Source organism: Thermobia domestica, chromosome 10 (genome assembly GCF_964235325.1).
Source record: "Thermobia domestica chromosome 10, izTheDome1.hap1.1, whole genome shotgun sequence".
NCBI lineage: Eukaryota > Metazoa > Arthropoda > Insecta > Zygentoma > Lepismatidae > Thermobia > Thermobia domestica.
In genome coordinates this window covers 15,912,251-15,934,601 of record NC_137463.1, presented here as the reverse complement: position 1 = coordinate 15,934,601, position 22,351 = coordinate 15,912,251, and the positions used below count along the sequence as shown (strand labels likewise).

General features: G+C 37.2%; 1 protein-coding gene across 1 annotated transcript in view; it reads right to left on the bottom strand.

The window, feature by feature from the left end:
- Positions 1-3,931: 3,931 nt before the first annotated feature.
- The window catches only part of TfIIEbeta (transcription factor IIEbeta), a 31,601-nt gene continuing 13,181 nt past the window's right edge, over positions 3,932-22,351 (bottom strand). The window contains exons 5-7 of the mRNA XM_081727762.1: positions 14,248-14,448; positions 11,711-11,884; positions 3,932-4,263 (exon numbers count right to left, since the gene is read on the bottom strand). Of these exons, the coding sequence (XP_081583888.1) occupies positions 4,117-4,263; positions 11,711-11,884; positions 14,248-14,448 (522 nt within the window). The 3' untranslated portion in view covers positions 3,932-4,116. The remainder of the gene's footprint in view (positions 4,264-11,710; positions 11,885-14,247; positions 14,449-22,351) is intronic.

Below are 22,351 nucleotides of genomic sequence, written 5' to 3'. Positions count from 1 at the left end.
AACTGCCAGAGATAAAAAAAAAAAATAAATAAAAATAAATTAAGAAACAATACTGTACTTCAGAGTTCATTTGGCCACCTCATGTAGCATTTTTCCTTTTATATCATTTCAGAAATGGTTAACATCTACACATACAAATCCACAAAAAAATATGCATTAATCCTCTGTGACAATCGGTTAACTCTTAATATCTGCTCCTCCTTATGTTTACCTTGCAACTGATGATGGTTAACAGATTCTTTACGACACCGCAGCAACAGTCTTCGGACTTCGTTCATGACACTTATTTTCGCAGGAGTGTAAAATTCACTTGAAATAAAGTGTTTGTTATCTTCTGTCTTGTACAATTATATTTCTATAATGCATACGATTAATAAAGATTATCTTTAGAAAAAAAATTAAAAAACTATACTAATATCACAACACATATCTTTTAATTAAATACGCCCCAAAAGAATGTCGGTATAGTACCTCTAAAAGCAGGAGAGACTGGCGATACCTTTTCAAACATTTCTTCACATGTTCAAGTGTCTAGATACTTCATGTACATCTGAAACGTTTCTAAGTATGTATATACATAAACAAAGTATTTGTTAACTTTGCTGTTATATTCGCAAAATAGTCAGAATTATTACTTTTGTACGTAACTGCTAAATTCTTTGTATTTTGCAGTATTCCTAATTTTTCGGCTCCTCACAGCTGAGTCTATCTTCAAGGCAATTAGGGACAAGGCATAAAAACAGGATATACATAGAGTGATAAAATACACGACTGGACCGAGAGTTGAATTAGGGTTTCCAGCTTACCACAAGGTACTCAGTCCGCTCTCTGAATATTCTATCACCCTGGAAGCCGGTGTTATCTCACAACTCTAACAGCCCTTATACAACCAAATGTCTACATAACAGAACACCTCTGACAGTTCATTATATATCATAAATGAAGGTAAAACTGACTTTTTATCATATCTATTCCTCTAGAGGTGCGAATTTAATTATATACAAAGTGAAAAATAAATGAATGGACCGAGATTCGAACCGATACATTAATCCAATGATCGCCAAACTTATAAATCTTCTGAGCTACCGTACCGTTTTTAAATCTACTGTGAGCTACCAACCAAAATAATTATCAAAGTTTTTTTTTTATTATTATTATTTTTTTAATAGGATTTCATTTGTTGCCTATAAACCTACATTTCTAGGAAATATGAAATGAAAGTATCCAAGTTAACAAATGTCTAATATACACACGAAAAAACACAACGTGCACAACCCCACGCGTATACAATCAACTGTGTGATGAGGCTGACAATGGCTGTTGCGCAGGAGAAACAAGCAGTTGTTGTCAGCACCCCCTCCTGTTGTTAGCGTAAACTCAGTGGAGGAATCAAGGTTAGCCAACCAGAGCGTTAACACGATATACCGAAAATGTCCCTGCGAGCTAGCTACTAGTAGCTCGCGATCGACGGTTTGGCGATCACTGCATTAATCATTAAACATTTTTTTTTATGCCATTGAATTTGTAACTACAGAGTATTACTGTGATACAAAATTCGTTATTTCCTTCACTTATCACATCAGGAAAACAAGATTTTTATATGGGCAAACACGTTCGATATAGAAACCGAGAAAGAAAGAAAGAAAGAAGCGATAAAGGAAGAAATCTGACTTACTCATACACCACATTCTTTAACAATAATAACTAAAGAATTCCATTTAAAAAAAGTTAAAGTACAGTATTAACTTTCAACTTTTTTTTATCCAACTTATTTACTTATAAAATCTTTTAAGCTAACCTACCCTAAATCCTATGAAGACGAACTTGAGTATATACCTTGGCTACTTTTCGCGTAATCACCACGGACATCCAGACATTTCTCGTACTGTGATACAATCAGAGACAAAAGTTCTTTCCATTTCGTAAAATTTATTTTGGGAATAACAGTGGTATGGCTGGATTTTACCAGGCTTGCCAACCATACGATAATTTATAGTGATATACGATAATTTAACTCTTAATGCTATATACGCTAATGCCCTTGCAATAATAGATGAATATACAAGAATTGTAGAATGTACCCTTTCTTGCAGTTTTTAAATGTGCAAATAAATTGTTGATGTGTATTAAATAAATATAAAACACACACATTGAAGTTTTTAACGGCCATTCCCGCTAAAATAAATCAATAACGGTTTGAGAATGGCAAATGGCAACCCTGCATCCATTCTTTAAATTCAATTACGTTTACCAGGGATGAAAACATTGTTATTGTTCAGAGTAGTGTTAATAAAGTTTTTTTTTTTTTTTTTTAATTTTTTTAATGGTGAGGACAGTGAGGCTGATTTGAAGTTTGAAACTGAAGATTACTAGATAAGTTTATTATGAATATTATTAGTAGTATTATACTTGTTTGTACAATTATCACGTGCATAACGAATATACGATAATTTTTTGTAATATACGATAATGTTAAAGGCGAAAATCGATAATTTTATTCTGAGGTTAGCAACTCTGGATTGTACAACAGTTGTATGGCTGGAACGTACAGAAAATTACATTCTTTTTAATTTACTGATAACTGTACTCAAATTGTCCTTCCATTCTCAAGTTATTTACGAAAATAATTTCATCAAACGGAAAGTACTTTTGTCGTTGACTGTACAAGCTTCCTTACACCCTCTGTGCAAATGTCGCCGCCTGAGGATGCAGCCAGTCCAGAACTTACGTCTTGAACACTTTAGTCGTTGAAGTGCTTCGATGTAAACCACTCTTTCGAGTGAAGAAACAGAAAGAAATCGACTAGGAGCACGGTCGGGGCTTTAAGGGGGATGACTAAATAGTTTCCATCGAAATCTTTGAATTGTTTCAATAGTATGATCAGGTGTGTGTAGGCAGGCATCCGATCAGAATAATTCAAGAGCTTAACATTTCTCCCCGTCGATTTTGGATGGCACGTCGCAGATTATTCGATGTTTGGCAATACATATCTGCTGTAATTGTTAGTCTTGTTCCAAAAATTCGACAACAATCACATCCTTCTGGTCACAAAACTCGGTTGCCATGATTTAGTAAACTGATGTTTTTGTTTGAATTTCTTGCTTCGGAGAATCAGAGTGCCGCCATTGCACTGACTGCTGCTTCAACTCCCCAGTGGCGTACGATATCCAGGTTTCATCCTCCGTCACTATGTAAGAAAAGAGGTCATCCACATCCTCCTCCGAGGGAGCCATAAATCACGTAAAGCTGTAATTCTTTGCTCTTTGTGAGCGTCTGTCAGTATCTTTGGTATTCCCCATCCACACAGTTTCTGATAAGCCAGTTTGTCAGTTACAATTGGATGCATTGTTTTTCGCAGACACTTCTGGAAGCTCTTTCGCGAGTTCAATTACTGGGAACAGGCGATTGGATCGCACTTTCTTGTTAACGCGTTCCACCAGATCGGCCGTCTGAACACTAGGCCTTCTACTATGCTCAACGTCATGAGCATTTTCGAACGCCCTTCCCGAAACTCCTTCTGCACCATTGCCTGACCTTGCCTTCACGCATTACCGTTGGTTCGTAAATAGCACACAATTCCCAATGGATGTCAATTGAATTCTGTCCTTTGTGTTCAGAAATCGTATGACAGATCTTACTTCACATTTGGTGAGATTTTCATCCATTTTACCTTGCTGTTACTCGCACAGGTATGCAACTCTATCTCTGTTGTAAGCACAGAATACTAGGACACGTTCTTGTGCATGCTCAACTTCATCAATGTTGCCAATCCAACGTAAAAAATTATCTTCTTTTGACATGCACCTCGTAAAACCTATACATGATTTACCAGGTATGTACAAAATAGCTAATTATTTGGTAACTTTTCTGGAATCTCCTTCTTAGCAAGACTTAAAGGAAAGGACTTAATATGAGAATAATAAACACAGGATATGTAAAATAAATATATGTTGAGCAATGATCAACGTTTACAAATGAATTATTTATATATATACAATTTTCGCACATATAAACATACAAAGGGACGACACTATACTTACATTTCATTCCAACTTTCGCTTCCTAAATATAATTAAGTACATCAACACGCATACAAATAATTCAACTGCATATTATTTACTTATCATCGTAATCTTCTAGAACGTCTGCTAAATGCTCATTGTCCCTTGGCTTCTTGAGCTGCTTCTTTCGTTGGTTGGGCTTCTTCCTTTTGATTGGCAGCGCCGTTTTCCGTAAGCCATGGTCCTGCATAGACCGAATGCCCTGCAAAACAATGTTATTATTTATTTAATGTCTCAAGTGCTCACAACAGTTAACTACTCACTAAACTAAAAATCCCTAGTTCAAATATAGTCCTACTTTGCATCCCCAAGTAGTAGTATTTTTTTTCAGTGTGCGCTGATACTATTCCCAATTAATCTAAAAATTGCTAAACTGGACACAAGAGTGGATGTTTTCGTCTACCTGTGGAATCTTTCCAACAAGCAAAGGGTACGATACCACGACTCAAGTTGCACAATAAGAGTTATATATCCTTAAAGAGCATTAAATAGTTAGTTAATTGTCAAAATAATAAGCTGCAGTCCGCCAATAAGGAAAAAGTGATGGGACTTCAAAGGTACTATTGGGGCCTATGGCAAACACAAGAAAGAAAGCGTTTATTCCATCTCTGCTATGTATTTGTGAAAATAGATAGCGATTTAAATGACATGTTCAAGCCATACAGTTGATATGGAGAGTAGAAAGGATCAAATGATCCAAACAAAAGCAGTTTGTACGTATGTGCACATCTTACAATGGCCATTGACTCGGAGTGATAACACAATTCAGTGGTAAGGGTGTCGAAGCAGTACTGAATGGATGTCTGAAATGCTTCCCGTTCGATATCCAGGTATTCTGCTTTGTAGAAAGCACATCGAATCATATTGCAGAACAGGGGAGCACACAACTGATAACAGGGGAGCGTAAACGATTCAAGAACTTGTCACGGTGCCGGATGTTCGTGTTCTGGAATAGTGTCAGTGACGAATTTGACAAAGTTCTTGCAAGGACCGAAAAAGTACACATCCAGGGGCTGCACTAGTTCTGTACATCCAGCTAGGATGTTTCTTCGTAAATGTGACATTCGCAGGAACAAATTTGCCGTAAAGCTCGTTGGCTTTGTTCGTTGTTGTAAGATGTGCACATTGTACAAACTGCTTTTGTTTTAATCGTTCGACCTTTTCTAATTTCCACATCAACTGTGTGGCTTGAACATGTTATTTGAATCGCTACCTCACTTTCCCAAATACTGAATACATAGGAAAGACGGAAGAGCCGCTTTCTTTCTTGTATTTGCCATAGACCCCCATGTTACATTTGATGTCCCATCACTTTTTTCCTATTGGCAGACTGCAGCTAATAACTTGGTAATTAACTAACTACTTGATGCTTTTTAAAGATATAAAACTCTTATTGCCCAACTCGAGTCCTGATATCGCACTCTTTGCTTGTGAGAGGAAAAGTAAAATAACCTCACTTCTCAAAACTGTAACGAATTAGGCTTACGAAAAAAAAAAAAAAAAAAAAAAACGAGCCTTATTAACCCCTTGTGTTCCAGATGTCATTTTTCTATGTATGTGCTGTAATAACAGTTTTCCATTTACTGTTAAAAGACTGTCTAGACCGTTATATAGGGCAAAGTTATTGTATGAAGTTCAATGAATATAATTTTCTGAACAATCACACGAGCTCCCACACACACACACATGCATGCGCGAGGAGAGCATTCACATTACTGATTTTAAAAAAATGAATTGTTGAACATTTGGGCTGAAAAAGTGAAATTTTGATGTTCTGAAAGGGATTTTAAGCTGTTTCATGTTGGCAACACTGACAGGAGATGAGTAAGGTGCTGTCACCTAAGGAAAAACAGTAGAACTAACTCGTTCCTTCCGTCCGCTAAAAAATTTCATGACCTGTGTATTAATACGACCCTTCATAAAGGGTAAGTTTTTATGACATCCCCATGCATGTTCCTGGTATTTTGCAAACGAGTATTTTATGATGTCAACGGAACGCAATAGGTTAATATTAATTAGTTGTCCTCCCTACAGTAAAACTGGGACGAAGTTCCTGATAAGTGTAATTCACTTATTCAGATACTTCCAAACTGTGAGGTCACATGTTCTTAAGAAAAAAGAATGATTCTTATACTATAACATTTTAATTTCTTGCATTCCTTAAGTAAAATTTAAATCAATTTCTAGATAATTAAAATTGACTTTTTAGCTAGTTATAGAATGTAACCACAAGAATCTAAGGTTTAGGACTCCATCTTAAACAACTGATAAAGTCAGTACAACAGTGGTCTAAACCACTTTTATTGAAAGACAGAGAAAAAACAACTTGAAGTTTCACACGTTTGGCTTTTGTTACAATACGTAAAAAACAATTTCCGTAGGAGCAATGTGTCCTATAACAGTTTGTCAACTTTACTGCACAGTTATATGCTCTACGTTTTGAGACTAACAGAACTATTATTATTTTAATGAGATCCTACAAAAAGAATAGAAACATATTAACATACAAGAGCGTTAAAAAGCAAACTTCCCAGCTTTACACTTGAAAGACAAATGTGAAATCAAGTCGATTGGCGATAATTTTTTATTTTCTTCTAAAGATAATTTCTTTCTATAAGATCTTAGAAGACGTTAAAAATCTCGTGACACCCTGATATGTATTCGCGACACAGCGGTTGAGAAACGACAGGTTAGGCCACTGACCTTTTGATTGTACATGAGAAAGGGGAGAAAAAAAATATTCAGTAAAATGAGGATTTTTCCACGCAATGGTACATAGTTTCGTAGAAATTATCTCTATTAGCTTAATTTAGCAATCAACACGCTCAAACATTTTATACACAGTCTAGAATATCAAAAGGATCATGCTTATTTTCTTCACTTTCTGTCTCACCTTCCCCCGTTTCAGAAATCAAATAGTAAATGGGTGGTACACATTTAAGAACATCTTTTGATTTACGTTTCTTTGGATTTAATGGGCTTGATTAGGTAAATTTTGAATCAAGTGTAACATTTTTAGCTCAAATGTGCGTTTTCCTTCTTTTTGTCTTCTGACTTTTAAGAAAATTTACACAATGAGTTTGTTCTCTGCCTGAATAGCAATACTTTATTCTATAGAGGGTGCCCTACAAAGGGACTTATACTATTTGAAGTTTAATAACTCGAACCAAAATAAACAAAATATGATTTTTTAAAGTCACAAGGATGTACAAAACATTATAATTATTGATGATGTTCTAATGTGGAATATATTCAACACGTCCTCCATTGACAGCAATATATTATCGGCAACGCTGTGGAACAGACCAACACATGTGTGATATGGTTTCTACTGGAATGGATTCACAGGCAGTCTTAATTGCTTCTCTCATGTCATCCAGTGTACGTAGTTTTGTGGCATACACAGTGTTCTTCAGAGTTCCTCACTGAAAGAAGTCTAACGACGTTAAATCAGGAGATCTAGGTGGACACTCGATACTTCCTCGTCGGCCTATCCACCTCTTAACAAATGTTTCATCCAGGAATTGCCGCACATATCGATGGTAATGTGATAGTGCGCCATTTTGCTGAAAAAGACCATCTTCATCTGCCGGCACAATTTCTTCCTGCAACATGCTAAGGTACTTTACAACTGTCACTGTTCTTTTTTTTTTTTTTTAAAAAAAAAAAAAAAGCCCGATAACTCTTCTGCAAACTTATTACACCACACTGATAACCCAGGAAAGTAACCGATTATTCTTCGATATAGGGTTCCCACAAAGAAAAAAAAAGTGGAAGATCGATTTCCCTGACACAAATTCTTGCTTTCCCTGACATAAATTCTTGAATATAAATGGGAAGATACGGGGTACGTTCTATCATACACTTTTTTAACGGGCTCCTCATCCCTATAGTCGTTCAACACACACCTTTAATTACTATTTACATACTTGTTATTTTCAATTTACACAAAATTTAACATGTAAGTATATATTAATGTATTATGATACAGTAACGCATATCTTAGCATTGCAAATTTGATATTTTTTTCCTTGAAAAGAAAAACAATAAAAAAGTCAAGAATATATTGCCAACTCTCCCTGAGTCCTAATATTACCAACTCTGAGACATACTAATCCTCACAGTTACATTTTTAAACAGAATTTTGTTTCGCTTTCAGTTCTTGAATTTGTTCTACGAAAGCGTCTTGTTCTTGTTTGTAACATGGAATTCCATTTGTTTCTTCCTTCTTCCAATTTCTTAACTTTTGCACTAAGTTTTCTTCTTTCACCTTTGATTTTACTTTCTTTTGCACTTTAGATTCGTTTCTGTTTAAGGTATTGATCATAGCGTCTCCGAGCTGAACGAACTGAGAGAAGCATTTTTCAATCAATAGGAACAGATTCGACACCTACATAGTATATAATTGGATGCACTTGTCTCGGTGCTACTACTGAGTCTTCGAATTGGTTTTCTACAATAAATGTCTTATTGACTGAGAACCCGCCCTCCAATGAGGCACTGCTATGGGAAAAAATTACTCGTATTTTCACAACATGCCACAAATCGGAATATTCTTGTTTCTTGGGCATTACCTTTGCAAAGAAGTCATCTAATCTGATGCTGCATCTTCTCTTCGCATTCTCTGAAGTTAACTACAAGAGACACGTGGATTTCAGTACAGAAAGACATAAATTGACACTTCGCTTTCTCAGGTACAGAATCAAATATTCTGTTATGCTCATGCAGTTTGTAGGATGCGTTTCATCCTAGTCTGAGCAAGTTCTGGATTATTCTTTTGTAGTCTGGGGTTCAAAGCTGACAGAGCACAAACTAGTTTGTGCTTCGGAGGGCTCCTTTCCACAATTATCTTGATTGTGCCCAGCAAAAAGTTTTGATAGTCAAGCCTGAAAGCTAGTTTATCTTTATCTGATGCTTAAAACCAATATCCACCTTTCTTATTTCTAGTAAATTTTCATTTGCAATCAAATCCAAAGTAAGAAACTTCACTACACTGTCAGCAAGTTTCATAATGCTTTGTTTGACACAATGACTCATTAGATTCCTTAAGAGAGATAGAAGTTCCGAATACAGGGAATAAACAAATGGCTCAAGACACTGGAATTTCCTTTTAAATGGTATACATCAAATTCTGCCCACCATCGTTTTCTGCACTTCTTTCATTTTCTTATGTTTCCAGAAAACGCTTTTAAAATCCACTTTCAGTGGTCAAAGGAAAGGTTCCTAGCCATCTTGTCAATTACATGTCGCTACTGGCAACTGAGAAAAAAAGAAAAAAAAAAAAGAATGGTGAAGGAAAAAAAAAACAAATTAACGGCTATACACTCATTAGTAACGAGAGCGCCAAATAATAACATTTTGATCATGTCTCTGTTATTAATATTCAAGCAGTGTAAACCCCTTTGTAGGACATGCTTTATTATAATGTTCATAAAAAAAACTATAATACCACTGAAAGCAACAGGATTTTAGATTTCCAAATTATGTTATGCTTAAATGCTGATTCAGTGTCCCAAAAATAGATTCTACCTCTTTCGTTACACATCTATCCAGCCGGAAAATGACAGTCGTAGAACAAAAACTATAATAGATAGCGGGGAGCGAATTTTTGCAATTCATTCAACGTATAAGGAAAGATACCATTTCCACCTGTCTTACTCTATTAAAACCGAAAATGGTAAAAATATTACTATTACTTCCGATTTCAACGTTGATCGCCAAAGAACAATTTAACGGTAACAGATAGCTACAAGCGGTTTTATCTCCTTCGTTAACCCATTCAAACCAAAGTGGTAGAAATCAACCGTTTCTGGTTTCAACGTTAAAGTCTCCTTTGTTCAACTTCCCTGTCATGTAAAACTGTGTATGCCACAAATTGTAACAAACTGTAAGAACTTCCTAATTACATATGCTGATGAACGTACTTCTCCCAAACTGACACTTTTCTGCACATGTCGAGATTTTGGATTTGAGACACCACAGGTAGTGCTTTTCCACTTTTCAATACTACCTCTTCCATGATATATAAACTAAGGACTTCCTAGTTTCATTCATTTCGGTTTCTAATATACCCACTCGTAACTAGCAGACCAACACCTTAACCTTTCAGAGATAAACAGTCGAGTCCGCAACGCTAACTCTGAACTCAGTCTATCCTCTGAGAAGTAACTCTCAATTACTATCTATCCTATTCTCTGTTGCATTGGATAAGTAGTGAATCCAGTAGACTTCGCTTCTAGTAAGGATGGCCCCAAAGTTTCGGTCTCCGCGAGAAACCGGTTCTTGGATATCCGGTTTCAGAACTGATTCCAGACGTGAATCCGAAAACCCGATTCCAGAACCGGATCTTAGGAACCAGTTCCAGATCTGGATCCGAAAACCCGGTTCTAGAATCGGATCTTAGGAACCGGTTCCATACCTGGATCCGAAAGCCCCCAAAGACCCGTAAAGGAGGCACAAAGTTCACCTTCAAAACTGCAAAGGGGACCACCCGCTTGTGCCCTTCCCGCCCAGACCCACTTGTGCCCCCCAGAAAAAAAAATCTGGTCTACCAATGAGTGTTTAGCCAAATGAGTTTGCCTCTTTAGTCAATGAGTTTGTCAGTTACACAGTTTGTTTAGGCAAATGAGACAAGCGGCCGCCATCTGGGCGCCTGCCTGTCGCTTCCATCATTTCATCTAGCACACTGCTCACAGTCTGCCAGCAGCTCGGGTTTAGCATAGGGATGGTCAGAAAGTTGTGGAACCGGTTCCAGACCTGGAACCGAAAATCCGGTTCCGGAACCGGATCTTCTAGAACCGGATCCATTCTGAGTCGAACCGGATCTCGCCATCTCTAGCGTCTAGTCTCATTCATAAATCTACAAGGAATAGTCGTTTCGAGGCTCATAAGAGGGAAGCTATCTACACCATCAACAGCAGGTTAGTGAGAAATATGTTCCTTGCGTGCATAAATTCACTACACTACATTAAAACCATCTACATTTTCTCAGTGTTCAAAGAAAGATTATTAAACTCAGATATAAAACCTAATTCTGTGTCAATCAATTCATTTCTATGAAAAGACTAAGATTATGAATACGAGATTGGTAAAGTGAGTGTGTCTTTATGGCACTGAATATTGTAGTATTTAAGCTCTACCTTCATTTCTATAGGGACACCGTAGTCTAGCTGTTAAAGCGTTCCCGGCCGGTGCTTCCCAATTTTCGGCGCCCACCCAGCGTCGTGAGGCAAACTGGGGAGTAAGTGAAAACAAGACGTGATGGCCATGATTTGCCTGTTAGGGACAGGGCGTCGCAGCGTGCTGATCACGTGCTCGTCGCTAGGATGGGCGTAGTTCAGCTGGTCGCTAGCAGATGGCGCTAGAGCAGGCTTAGGCGCACAGAAAGGGCTGTTACGCCAAGTGGTAGTGCTTCTTCATTCCTATAGCAGTGCCATTAAGGGATGTCGTCAATATAAAGAAGATTTGGTAAAGATTTGGTTTAAAATTGAAGTTCCGTAGGCCATCTCAACTTCTGCCGAATGGGAGGTGTGCCGTTTCTTGGCTGAGTGGCTAAGATGCGAGCTTCCTGCGCGAGTGGGACTAGGCTTCATTCCTGGTGGGACTCCTTATCTTAGACACAAATCCAAGTAGTGAAGATGAAAACTCACCTGCTTTTCCAGATACTCTTCTATTTTTTGGTCGTCCATACTTTCAACAGCTACAGCTCGCCAGAGTTTCTGGAATTCTTCATCCACCTGGAAGTTGGCAGTCTTATCGTTGTAGAAGACGATCTGTTTCTTATCCATTGGTCGAGTTATATAAATGATCTCATTATGTAAGCTCTATAGAAGAGATAATACGAAAATACATTGTATGAGAGAATTACACTATATATATATAAAAGGACTTATTCCACTGCAAACTCCCTCCCTTCTTCTCCCCATAATACACTCCAAATAAATATAGCTTTAAGAGAAAACTGAAAAAAAAAGTTACGCCAGGAAAAAAATCAGGCAAACCGAAATTATGAAGGACGAGAACCAACGCAACGTCTTGAAATGAAATGAAATCTTTCAGTTTAACGTCCCACGATTATGCCTTTTAGGCTAATGGAGATAATGATTAACGCAAGTGAATGATGATGAAAGAATTGGTGGAATAAGAGTGTGGGAGGAAACAGGAGTATCCCGAGAAAACCTACGGACAAGATTTTGTCCCCTACAAACTTAGTTCGCTGGGGATCAAACCAGTCCCCACGCACCAGAGATAAGCGTTCTACCACTGAGCCATCGTGTCCCCCTGTGAGATCTTCAACTTGTTGACCTTGCTGGTGTACACATTTGCTCGCCTCCGAACGTCCTGCTTTCCGTTAAGTTGTTTGTTTTCTCAGTTCCTAGTCTGTTTAATTACAAAGTTACTTTCAACTCATTAGTGTTGGTGGCGGCGGATGTTTAGCCTCCCTTTTTAGCATACAGGCTATATGAGACGTAATCTACACTTCAAATGGAATCCGAACCACGCATTAAGATTTCAATGCAACCCGAGGACCCTATGCACCAAAGCTGTGGAGACAGCGGGAAGGGCATTACAGGAATTCGTGTAGCATCTAATACACTGACCACAGTTTGTATTGCTATTTTCATATTATATGTATCACTTATTTTCACATAATCTGGAACTCTATCTATCATGACTGGAACTCACTAAAGGAATAATTAACACTTCTGACCAGAGTTTATACAGTTATTTATTAACCCCTTAAGGACTTACTTATCAGGAGACTTTCTGGGGAAAAAAATATCCATATTTTTATTGCTTGTTTGAATTGTTTTAATATAGAAGAGTACATAATAAAAATATCTCCTCATAAATCTTTTCCACTGCATCGAAAAAAAGAAACTAAGAAACTTGCAGATTTTTATCCCGCGTTATCTCGGGGGTATAAGAAAGTATAGGGACACATAGGCATATGTTAAATATTCGTGCAGGGACGATATTTATTGCTAGATGATACACATAATGTGTTGTGCAATACATAATAAAATAACGTTTCAAATTTCCTACTTGCTTATCATGATTTTTATCCCGAGTATTCTCGATACATAATAATACAGAGAACAACTACATAAAATTCAACACAGATGTGCTAGTAGCGCTGCAGTAGAAAGCTACTAGACACTCTACAATACCCCTAGAGGCATCTGTTGGGGAAAATAAGTACTTCTAACACTAATAGACGGCTTGTTTTATGATAAGTACAAAGGATTAATAAAGTTACAAACGCAACGAGATAACTCGGGGGAAAAAAATTACATTAAAAAAAAACTAGGTAACTCGGGATATGTCCTTAAAGAGTTAAAACTAAACTACAGTGTAACAGTTTCGACAACTTAAGATGTACAGAGGATAGAAAGGGAGAATAGACTAATAATAAGGAAATGGAAGGAAACACAAAGGATAAAGAAATGATAAACTAATGAACTGGAGAAATGAACTGTTAATACATAAGCTATGGGATAAATTATTGGAACAAATTGAAAAAAAGGGCAACACTAGAGAGATGTACATTTATATATTTAATATTATAATATTATATATTGTTACTTTTTGTTATTTCTATATGTATCTTTTATATTGTTATATTTATAATCAGTTGTATTTAGTATAGTTTTGTTACTTTTAAATTATATCTAATAGGCATCAAGGGAAGATTAAGAGAAAGTTTTTAAAGCTATTGGTCAATTATAAACAACACGTGGACTACAGATGTTTGGAAAAGATAAACACAAGTGGGAAGGGTAATTAAGTCAGGGCAGGTGGCTGACAGATGAGGCCAGAGGAGGTACAACTCAGATGGTTTCCCATACAAACAATGAATCTTAGTACTTTCACTTTTAGTATATATTCCTATGTTCTGAAGACCTCTCTTTCAGTTAGTGTCTGATGAAGATAACGTTAAGTTATCGAAACCGTTATACTGTATTTTAGTTTTAATAAATCAGTGTGTATATACTCTGGTCAGAAGTATTAATTATTTCTTTAATGATCTGGAACTATATGATCTAACAACACAGTTGGCAGTTAATCGTTTACCCTACTTCTAAACGAAAACTCTCGGACACAAATCATAACAGATAAAACTCCTTAAAAAATTTAAAAAATATCTGAGATCGTTGTCTTATGATCAAAGTGAGTCACCACTTGCCTTCAACGCCCTGTCACAATGAGGAAGCGATTCCTGAATATCTTCAAGCAGAATTCCTCCCAATCCTTTGAGGTCATGTTGCTTGAGAAGTCGCAGCAGACTCTTCTTGTCTTTGATTTTGTACGGAGGCTTAAATATAAATTTACCTTCTGGAGTCACTTCAATCTTTGGGTTACTTTGTAAAGCCTCACTTAGGAGCCACTGAAACACAAATTAAAAATAATAATATTATTTAAAATTTCTAGAAGAAATAAAAACAACATTGCGCTCATTGCTTATCTATCTACCTATCTTTCACCTCTTCTTTGAAAAGAAATCTTTGTTTTACGACCTACGTTTATGCCGGTTAGGCTAAAGAAGACAATGATGATGAGAAATGAACGAAATGGTGGAATGAAGAATGTAGGAAGAAACTGGAGAACCCCGAGAAAACCTACATACAGGGTGCGAATTACTGGGAGGTATGAGGGGGATTTGCCCCCTCAATCACATTTTGTTCCCCCCAAAGAAATCAACTGAAGTATCCCCACCAAGGATGCTCGTTCCCCCCCCCCAAACTATGCTTTGTATAACACCAAATTTCACGGATTTTTGACATTTCTTGTAAGTTTAATCTGCTAGCTGTATTCCGAAATGAGCGATGTAAACTATTCAGTTTTGGTCATTTCTAATTTTCCTACTATTCTCACCGTTCTTTAGTTGAACTATATTATTATGACTACATTTGTTACTTGCAACCAAGCCCTCGTACACTTTAGTTCTCTGTCGTTCGTGAATTTTAATGTACTAATTGCGGATAACAAAAGTCACATATGGATTTATAAACGCTCTTAGCAGTTGGCCAAGAACAAATAAACAAATAGCTTCTTCCATCATACTTGACGAAGGTTGGACATGTCATATTCATCCTCTACATTTGTATCGATTATCATCTTTTAATTTTTGTTATATTTCATTTTCCAGTGTATTCTTTGTTAGCGCATGGTCCTCATTCCGTAGTGGTTTGCGTCAAGTTGCATTTAATTTGTGGTAATTGGCATGGTAATTATAATTGCTATCTGCAATTTTTGCGTTGCTATACATAAATTTTACGGACACTGATATGAAATGTGCCTAGGGATGGGCACGAGTCGAGCTAAAACTCGACTCAACTCGAAACGAATTCGAGTCGAGTCAAAGGTAATATTTTCGAGTCGAGTTCCGAGCCGAGTCACTGTTTTCAGGTCGAGTTTCGAGTCGAGTCGAGTTTTATAAATGGCTCGCTCGTTTAGCTCGTCTTAACTCGTTTTGAAATCATTGCCTGATTAAGCGAGAGCTATGAGAAATGTAAGCAGTAATGTGAAATATTTTTAGTGTTGCTCACGAGATGGGATACTGCTCGCATCTTGTCTCGTCTCGATTAACAGGATGGCAATGAATTTTCATAACGAGACACCCTCAAATGTCGTGAGCACCAATATAAGTATATACTGTAGTTACCACCAAGGCTGAGACCGGCATGAGCCCAAGCAGAAGCCCGGTTCAACTGGGCGAACAGCTCGAGCCGGCTCGGTTGGGTGAGTTGTTGGCTCAGCTCAATAGTGAATCAGCTATTAGCCGATGCACTCTTGCCGTTGACAATCCTAAGCCCGGGCCAAGCAATTTTGAACATGTTTGGCCAGCGCCCACTAACTTTTAACAATTTTTGGCTCGAGCCGGATACTTGCTCCTCCGGAACTCAAACCCAGTACCCCGTGACCGAGGTCAGCAGTCAACTAGTTTTTAGTATTCAGATACAATCTGCCTAACTTTCATGTTTATTCACGGTATTGTTATAGCAATAATAATAATAATAATTTGTAGTATTGTACTAAGTATGATTGATAATAATTATATTATCTATGTAGGATACTTGAAGAAAGTACTTGAAACTACACACATAATTTAGCTCGATTTGGCTCGACTCGACTTGAAACTCGAGTCAAATTCGAGTCGAGCTGGGGGAAATTTTTCGAGCCGAGTTCTCGAGTCGAGCTCAAAGATGTCTGTTTCGAGTCGAGTCGAGTTTCAATGAAAACTCGCTCGAACTCGCTCGTGCCCATCCCTAAATGTGCCATATTCCACAATTATATTGATCAGTCAATTCGGAGTAATATTTATTTCCCAAATTTTTCTTTGTTTCAAAAAATTCAGTGAATAGCTATTCTAAAAATGAGTTCTTGGTCAGGTGAAAAAAGGGCTATGATTAACAAGCTGTTATGAAGGGCTATAATTAACTAGCAGTTCGCACAATATCCAATAAATACAACAATTGGACTTAAATTGACATAGAACATAAGTGACCTATTATTGCCTGGACGTCACTGCCTTTTACAGTTTACGGAAATGAACTTTTCAAACTGTACTCAAAATCTGAGTTATATATTCTATCGCGGCTATATATTAATGCACATGCTGGGATGCGTTCGTAGCGAGCAGACACGTTAGGGAAGATGATTAAGCGCATAATTGAAGATTTGTTTCAGCATTTGCTAATACGACTGGCTCTCTGTGTCATTGTCCGTATCTGTAAAAGCACTTCAAGTAGAGCGAGCTTTTTAAAGTCAACACTTCATTTTTCCATTGTTCTTTTTGCTGTCCACGCCAATAATGCTGTCTGGAAAACTTCAATGTAATGTTTATACTTCATTTGATAACGTAGCACAAAGTGAATCAACTCAGCTGAAACCTAACAGTAAAGTAATTATAAATGTTGGCTTCCTGAGCTCCGTCACAGAATCGATAAAAAGAAAAATCGTGAAGAGCGCAGCATTAGTGGGAAGTATAAGCGCAAGCTCGAAATTTGAATTGAGAGTTTTTAAATAGTTGGCCTTCGATTTGACCTTGTTGCCAAAATCGGACCAGCAGCAATACATTTCTCGTTTTTCATAATACTGAAGTAGGTTTCCTTTTGGAAGGCTGTGTGTAATAATACAATATGAATGTAGAAAATTTCAATAGGAGCGGAAAAATTAGCATATATTTGTGATCATGCCTATCGCTCGGGCCGAATTATTAACCAAATAAACCTTAGAGAGCTGCAGACACGAGTGAGTACAACATTTAAACACGTTCAGAAAGGTTAGGTGCGGTGCGTCCATGTCAGATAACATATACATAGTTATTGTCGGTAGATTTATTGAATTAATAAATCTCTTATTTATTACAGACGCCATATCTTATTTATGTCTGTGGGGGTGGGTGGCTAAGGCACTATTGTCTCATTTTGAATTATTGCATCTTCAGACTCTACGCCCTGTTGGCCTAATTTTATCTCTTAAGATAAATAATCTAATTCGCACGCTGCCTACACACACGGTATTTGTCCACTTTTCATCTTTCCTGTTCAACATCTATATAGAAGAGGCTATGAAAGAATTATCTGATAAAAACAAGAAAGACGTAAAAGTAAATGGACAGGTTTTCAGCACAATAAGGTTCGCTGATGACATAGCACTGATAGCAGAGAACGAAAAGGATTCGCGGGAAGCACTTTCAAACCTGAACGACCAACTGGAAAAAAACATGCAATATGAAGATTTTAAAAAGAAAACTAAAGTGATAAAGTGCACAAGAGCAGGACAAGAAGGGGCAAACGTATGGCTAAAGGAGAGAAAATTGAAGATGTTAAGACGTTCCCCTATTTAGGAAGTCTAATATCCTCGGACGAAAGAAGTGAAAAAAGAGGGAAGTTTAACAATAAAGCGGGCTAAACAAGTATTCAAAACGAAAAGAGGACTACTAACATTAAGAAATGTGTCGTTGCACGTTCGAAAACGATTTATTAAGACTCTTTTATAGGCGTTTTACGGATCAGAGACATGGAAATTGAGAAAAGCTGAAATATCCATGCTGGAAGTATTTGAAATGTGGTGTTGACGCAGAATACTGCGCATGGACCGAAAGGGAAAGGAATGAAGACGTACTAAAGGAAGCTAATGAAGGACGATAGATCATGAACATAATAGGAAAAGTAAGAAATAGCATGCTTGGTCATCTTTTTCGGCACTCCGATTGGATCACCGTGGTGATAGAGAGAAAGGCAGAAGGAAAACCAGGAAGAAGAAGACTAAGGATAGAATATCTAGATGGAGTTACGAAGAAGAGACCTTATCAAAGTATAAAACAGCTCTCCCAAGAGAGAAAAAAGTTTAAAAATTTCCATGTTGCCCACCAACCTATGGTTGAGAAGAGAAAGAAGATGATACACAGAAACCTCCAAATTCTAACTGTAATGCATATTTAAACCTTGCTCTTCTATATCTTCTTGTAGATTAATTTTTTTTAAAAAAATCAAATTATATTGATAAACGGAGGAAATAACCGATTTTATATCACACCAACTCCTTTTTGGTGTGAATTCAATGATACACAGAGTGAAAAATGCAAGACTGGATCGAGTTTCGAACACGGGTCTCCCGGCGTTAACCACTCAGTCGTTTTTTTTTGTTTTTTTTTTTTTTTTGAAAAAAAAAACTGTAGATCACTGAATTCACAACTAAAGATAAATTAATGTGATAAGAAACCGATTATGCCTCCATTTATCAATACAACATGTAATTCGACCAGGGACATCATTTCAGACTTCGCTTGAGGGAAGGGGGGGCAAGAGCATCGTCGACACAAGATTTTTACGTTTTGTACTATCATATTAGTAGACAATCGATTAAAGTATATGTATTCCTCAAACTCTTGGCGAGGGGGGGGGGGCAATTGTCCCCTTCTGGCCCCCCTAAATGACGCCCCTGAATTCGACCGTTATAAATATTCTGAGGCATTCAACGAGCAAACATTACTTTTAACTAGCAGGCTTAATACTAGACTAGGGAAGAAGTTGGTCAAGTGCTATATATGGAGTATTGGACTGTATGGTTCAGAGACCTGGAAATTGCGGAAGCTGGAGAAGACATATCTGGAGAGCTTAGGAAGATGGAGAAAATTAAATGGACAGAGAGAGCAACAAACGAAGATGTTTTAAAACAGATGGGAAAGAAGAGGACATTTCTAGCCACCACCCTTCGTAGGAAGACCAATTAGATTGGACACATCTTGCGATGAAATTGTCTTCTTCAAACCGTCATAGAAGGAAAAATGGAAGGAAAACGAGAAGCAGAAAGAAGAAGAAAACTGATCGACGATTTCAAAAATAGAAGAAACTTACATTGAGCGTTAGAACAGGAAGCTGAAAATCGAGAAACGTGAAAGAAACATTTCCAGGCCTAAACCTAAAAACTATCAGGACCTGCCAATAGTCAGAATACTTAATAATAAAAGATCTGAATGTAGACACTGAGTTCAACAAACACAATAGGAGCTGTACTACATTTCGTGCATCCATGTGGCTGAGCAAACACTTTAATAATAATTGAATGTATGGCTGTTCAGAGAACGGAGTGGTTAAGGTATCGGCAGGTAAACCGACACCCGGCTTAGAATTTCGATCCACCAGTGCATTTTTCATTTCTTGTGTACCAAAAAAGAAAGAAGAAAAAAAAGGAACGTAATTTCTCGCTGACAGTATTATTTAAGGCATACAAGTAAAGGGTCTATTGTGAAAATGATGTATGGAAATTAATTGCATAGCAAATAATTATAAAAACATTGCAAATCTTATACTAGTAAACATTAATAAATGAAATGAAATCTTTAAGTTTTACATCCCACGGTTATGCTGGCTAGGCTAAAGGAGACGGTGATGATAAGAGATGAATGGAATGAATAAAGTGGGAGGAAACTGGAGAACCCCGAGAAAACCCATGCACACGGTGTTTGTCCACCACAACGCTCATTTCGCACGAACTGGGATCGAACCAAGGACCCCATGCATCAGAGGTGAACGCTGTACCACTGAGCCACTGCGACCCTTTGTAAACACTAACGCGTTGAAGTTCCACAGTATACTCTATTGACGTCATTCTAACACATATTTATGCCACACACAAGGACGCCGATTTCTCTGTAAATTTTGGGGGGCCCATTCAGATGCAGAAGGCATAAATATGAGGATTTTAAGAAAAATTGCATTCAAATTATGCCAAATATTGTATATTTATAAACACAATGCGGGTCCCACATGAGCTTTGGGGGGCCCGGGTCCCTCCCCCAGGATCGGCGCCCTTGGCACACATCCAAAATGACAAGTGAACAATGACTAACACAAAAAGAGCATCGCTATGCACAAGCTAAGCGCTTTTTCGTTAACTGACTACGTCTAAAACTGTGATTCGGCTCTAATACCATGTTCACAGTAAGACCACTGAGTTCCAAAGGGTTTACAAATATTCATCCAATTTAACATAATATTTTAGTAGTTAAGCAAGAAAGAAAGGAAGAATATATACAGTATACTAAGAAGTTTATTAATACAGGGAATCAGCCTAACTAGAAACAGAAGGAATCCAAAAATTATAGAAAAAATTAGCAACTGAACTGCGAAACAATTTATATTATTACTGTGCTTGTCATTGACACGATATTTCAAAGTATGTAATTAACATTGTTCATTTCACAATGAAGAAATTAAATTTTACAATTTAACCGTAGTTCCTAGCATTGTCGATAATTTTTTTTTTTTAAGCAGCAAATTATAAAATACAAGAATTTAGGGTGAGCTCCTCCGTGGCTAAGCGGTTAGCGTACGCGCCTTTGGCGTGGGAGACCCCGGTTCGATTCCCGGCGGGAGCTCATGTGGTTCGGATTCCATGTTAATCAGTAGGTCCACGTCTCATATAGACTTGCTGCTGAACGGGACGTTAAACCCAAAATCAACTCAACTCAAGACTTTAGGGAAACAACAGGGTGGTCCGAAATGACAGAATTCCTGAGGAAAAGAAAATAACTGGAATCTATTGTGTCTAATTACTAACGAAAATACAGGAGGCAATCAAAAAAGAACGGCGCACTATAATTTCCAAATGTGCTCGTGTTTAGCAAGATAATGTTCCAGTTTATTCTTATGATCCCGCGTAAGTAGAAATACGATCTTGCGTGTACGAAATTCTTCATCACCAGACCTTGGAACATCTGATTTCCACCAGCTACCTCTCAAGAAGTTATTCTTAGAAGGAAGAAATTTCCCACATCATCAGCTCTCGTGCCGGTTTGTTCAGTTCTTGAAAACGGGCATTGACAGTTGCATGAAACAATGAGCAAATATATGGGTTGCAACTATGTACAAAATAATAATAATAAGTGCGATCTAATGTATAGTATGTATGTCAGGAGAAATCTTTTTCAAACTCGCATTGCTAAAAATTCTATCGAGTATAAATGTGTCTCCCTTATGTCGATTTTACTCCTCCATCAACTATGTGAAGATTGCAACTACTAAAATTTTCCAATTTTGGACTTCCAGAGCGTTCTTTACTTTAAGTTACAAAACTATCATTAACTTACAAAGGAAGTCCATCCATGGAGACATGAATGAGTTTTTTTCTTCTTATTATTATTCTTCCGAAGATAAGGCATCCGTAATAAACTTAAATCAAATCCAATGCTGTCTTACGACTTAAAAAAATACAGGTGTTTGGTATTTTTGTAGACACCAGAAACATACATGCAACGTCTTCAGTTTGTAAGCAACCTTTTTCTTTGAGTTAAGAAAATAACATATTACAATGTACTGTAAATGGAGACTTTTAATAGCCCCTGAATCTTTCGATGGAAGCATGAGTCCTTATTGAAACATTTCAGTGTTTATGTGCAATTTCAACTTCGCTGCAATTTAAACATTGTAAACATCATGCGGAAACTCGAAAAGAAACATGATTCACCGCTATTTGCAAGTAACAGAACATTGCAAAGTACAGGGTGTTTCAAAAGTCCCTTACTACCCCTTTTACAATCCGTATGGATGTATTTATATTGAACTTGGTGTAGGAAATATACAATAGGGCTAGGAACACACCTTTTGGATGATGGTTCGCGGACAGCTGCCATCTTGAATTTCGTTTTTTTTTTTATTTCAAACGATAGGTGGGTCATGTGATACACGACCTTAGGCTAGAATTTGCTCAGGATGTCAAATTTGAAATCAGATTTCATGTATCTTTATTTGGTGGAAAATTATTCCTCTATTTGGTGATTA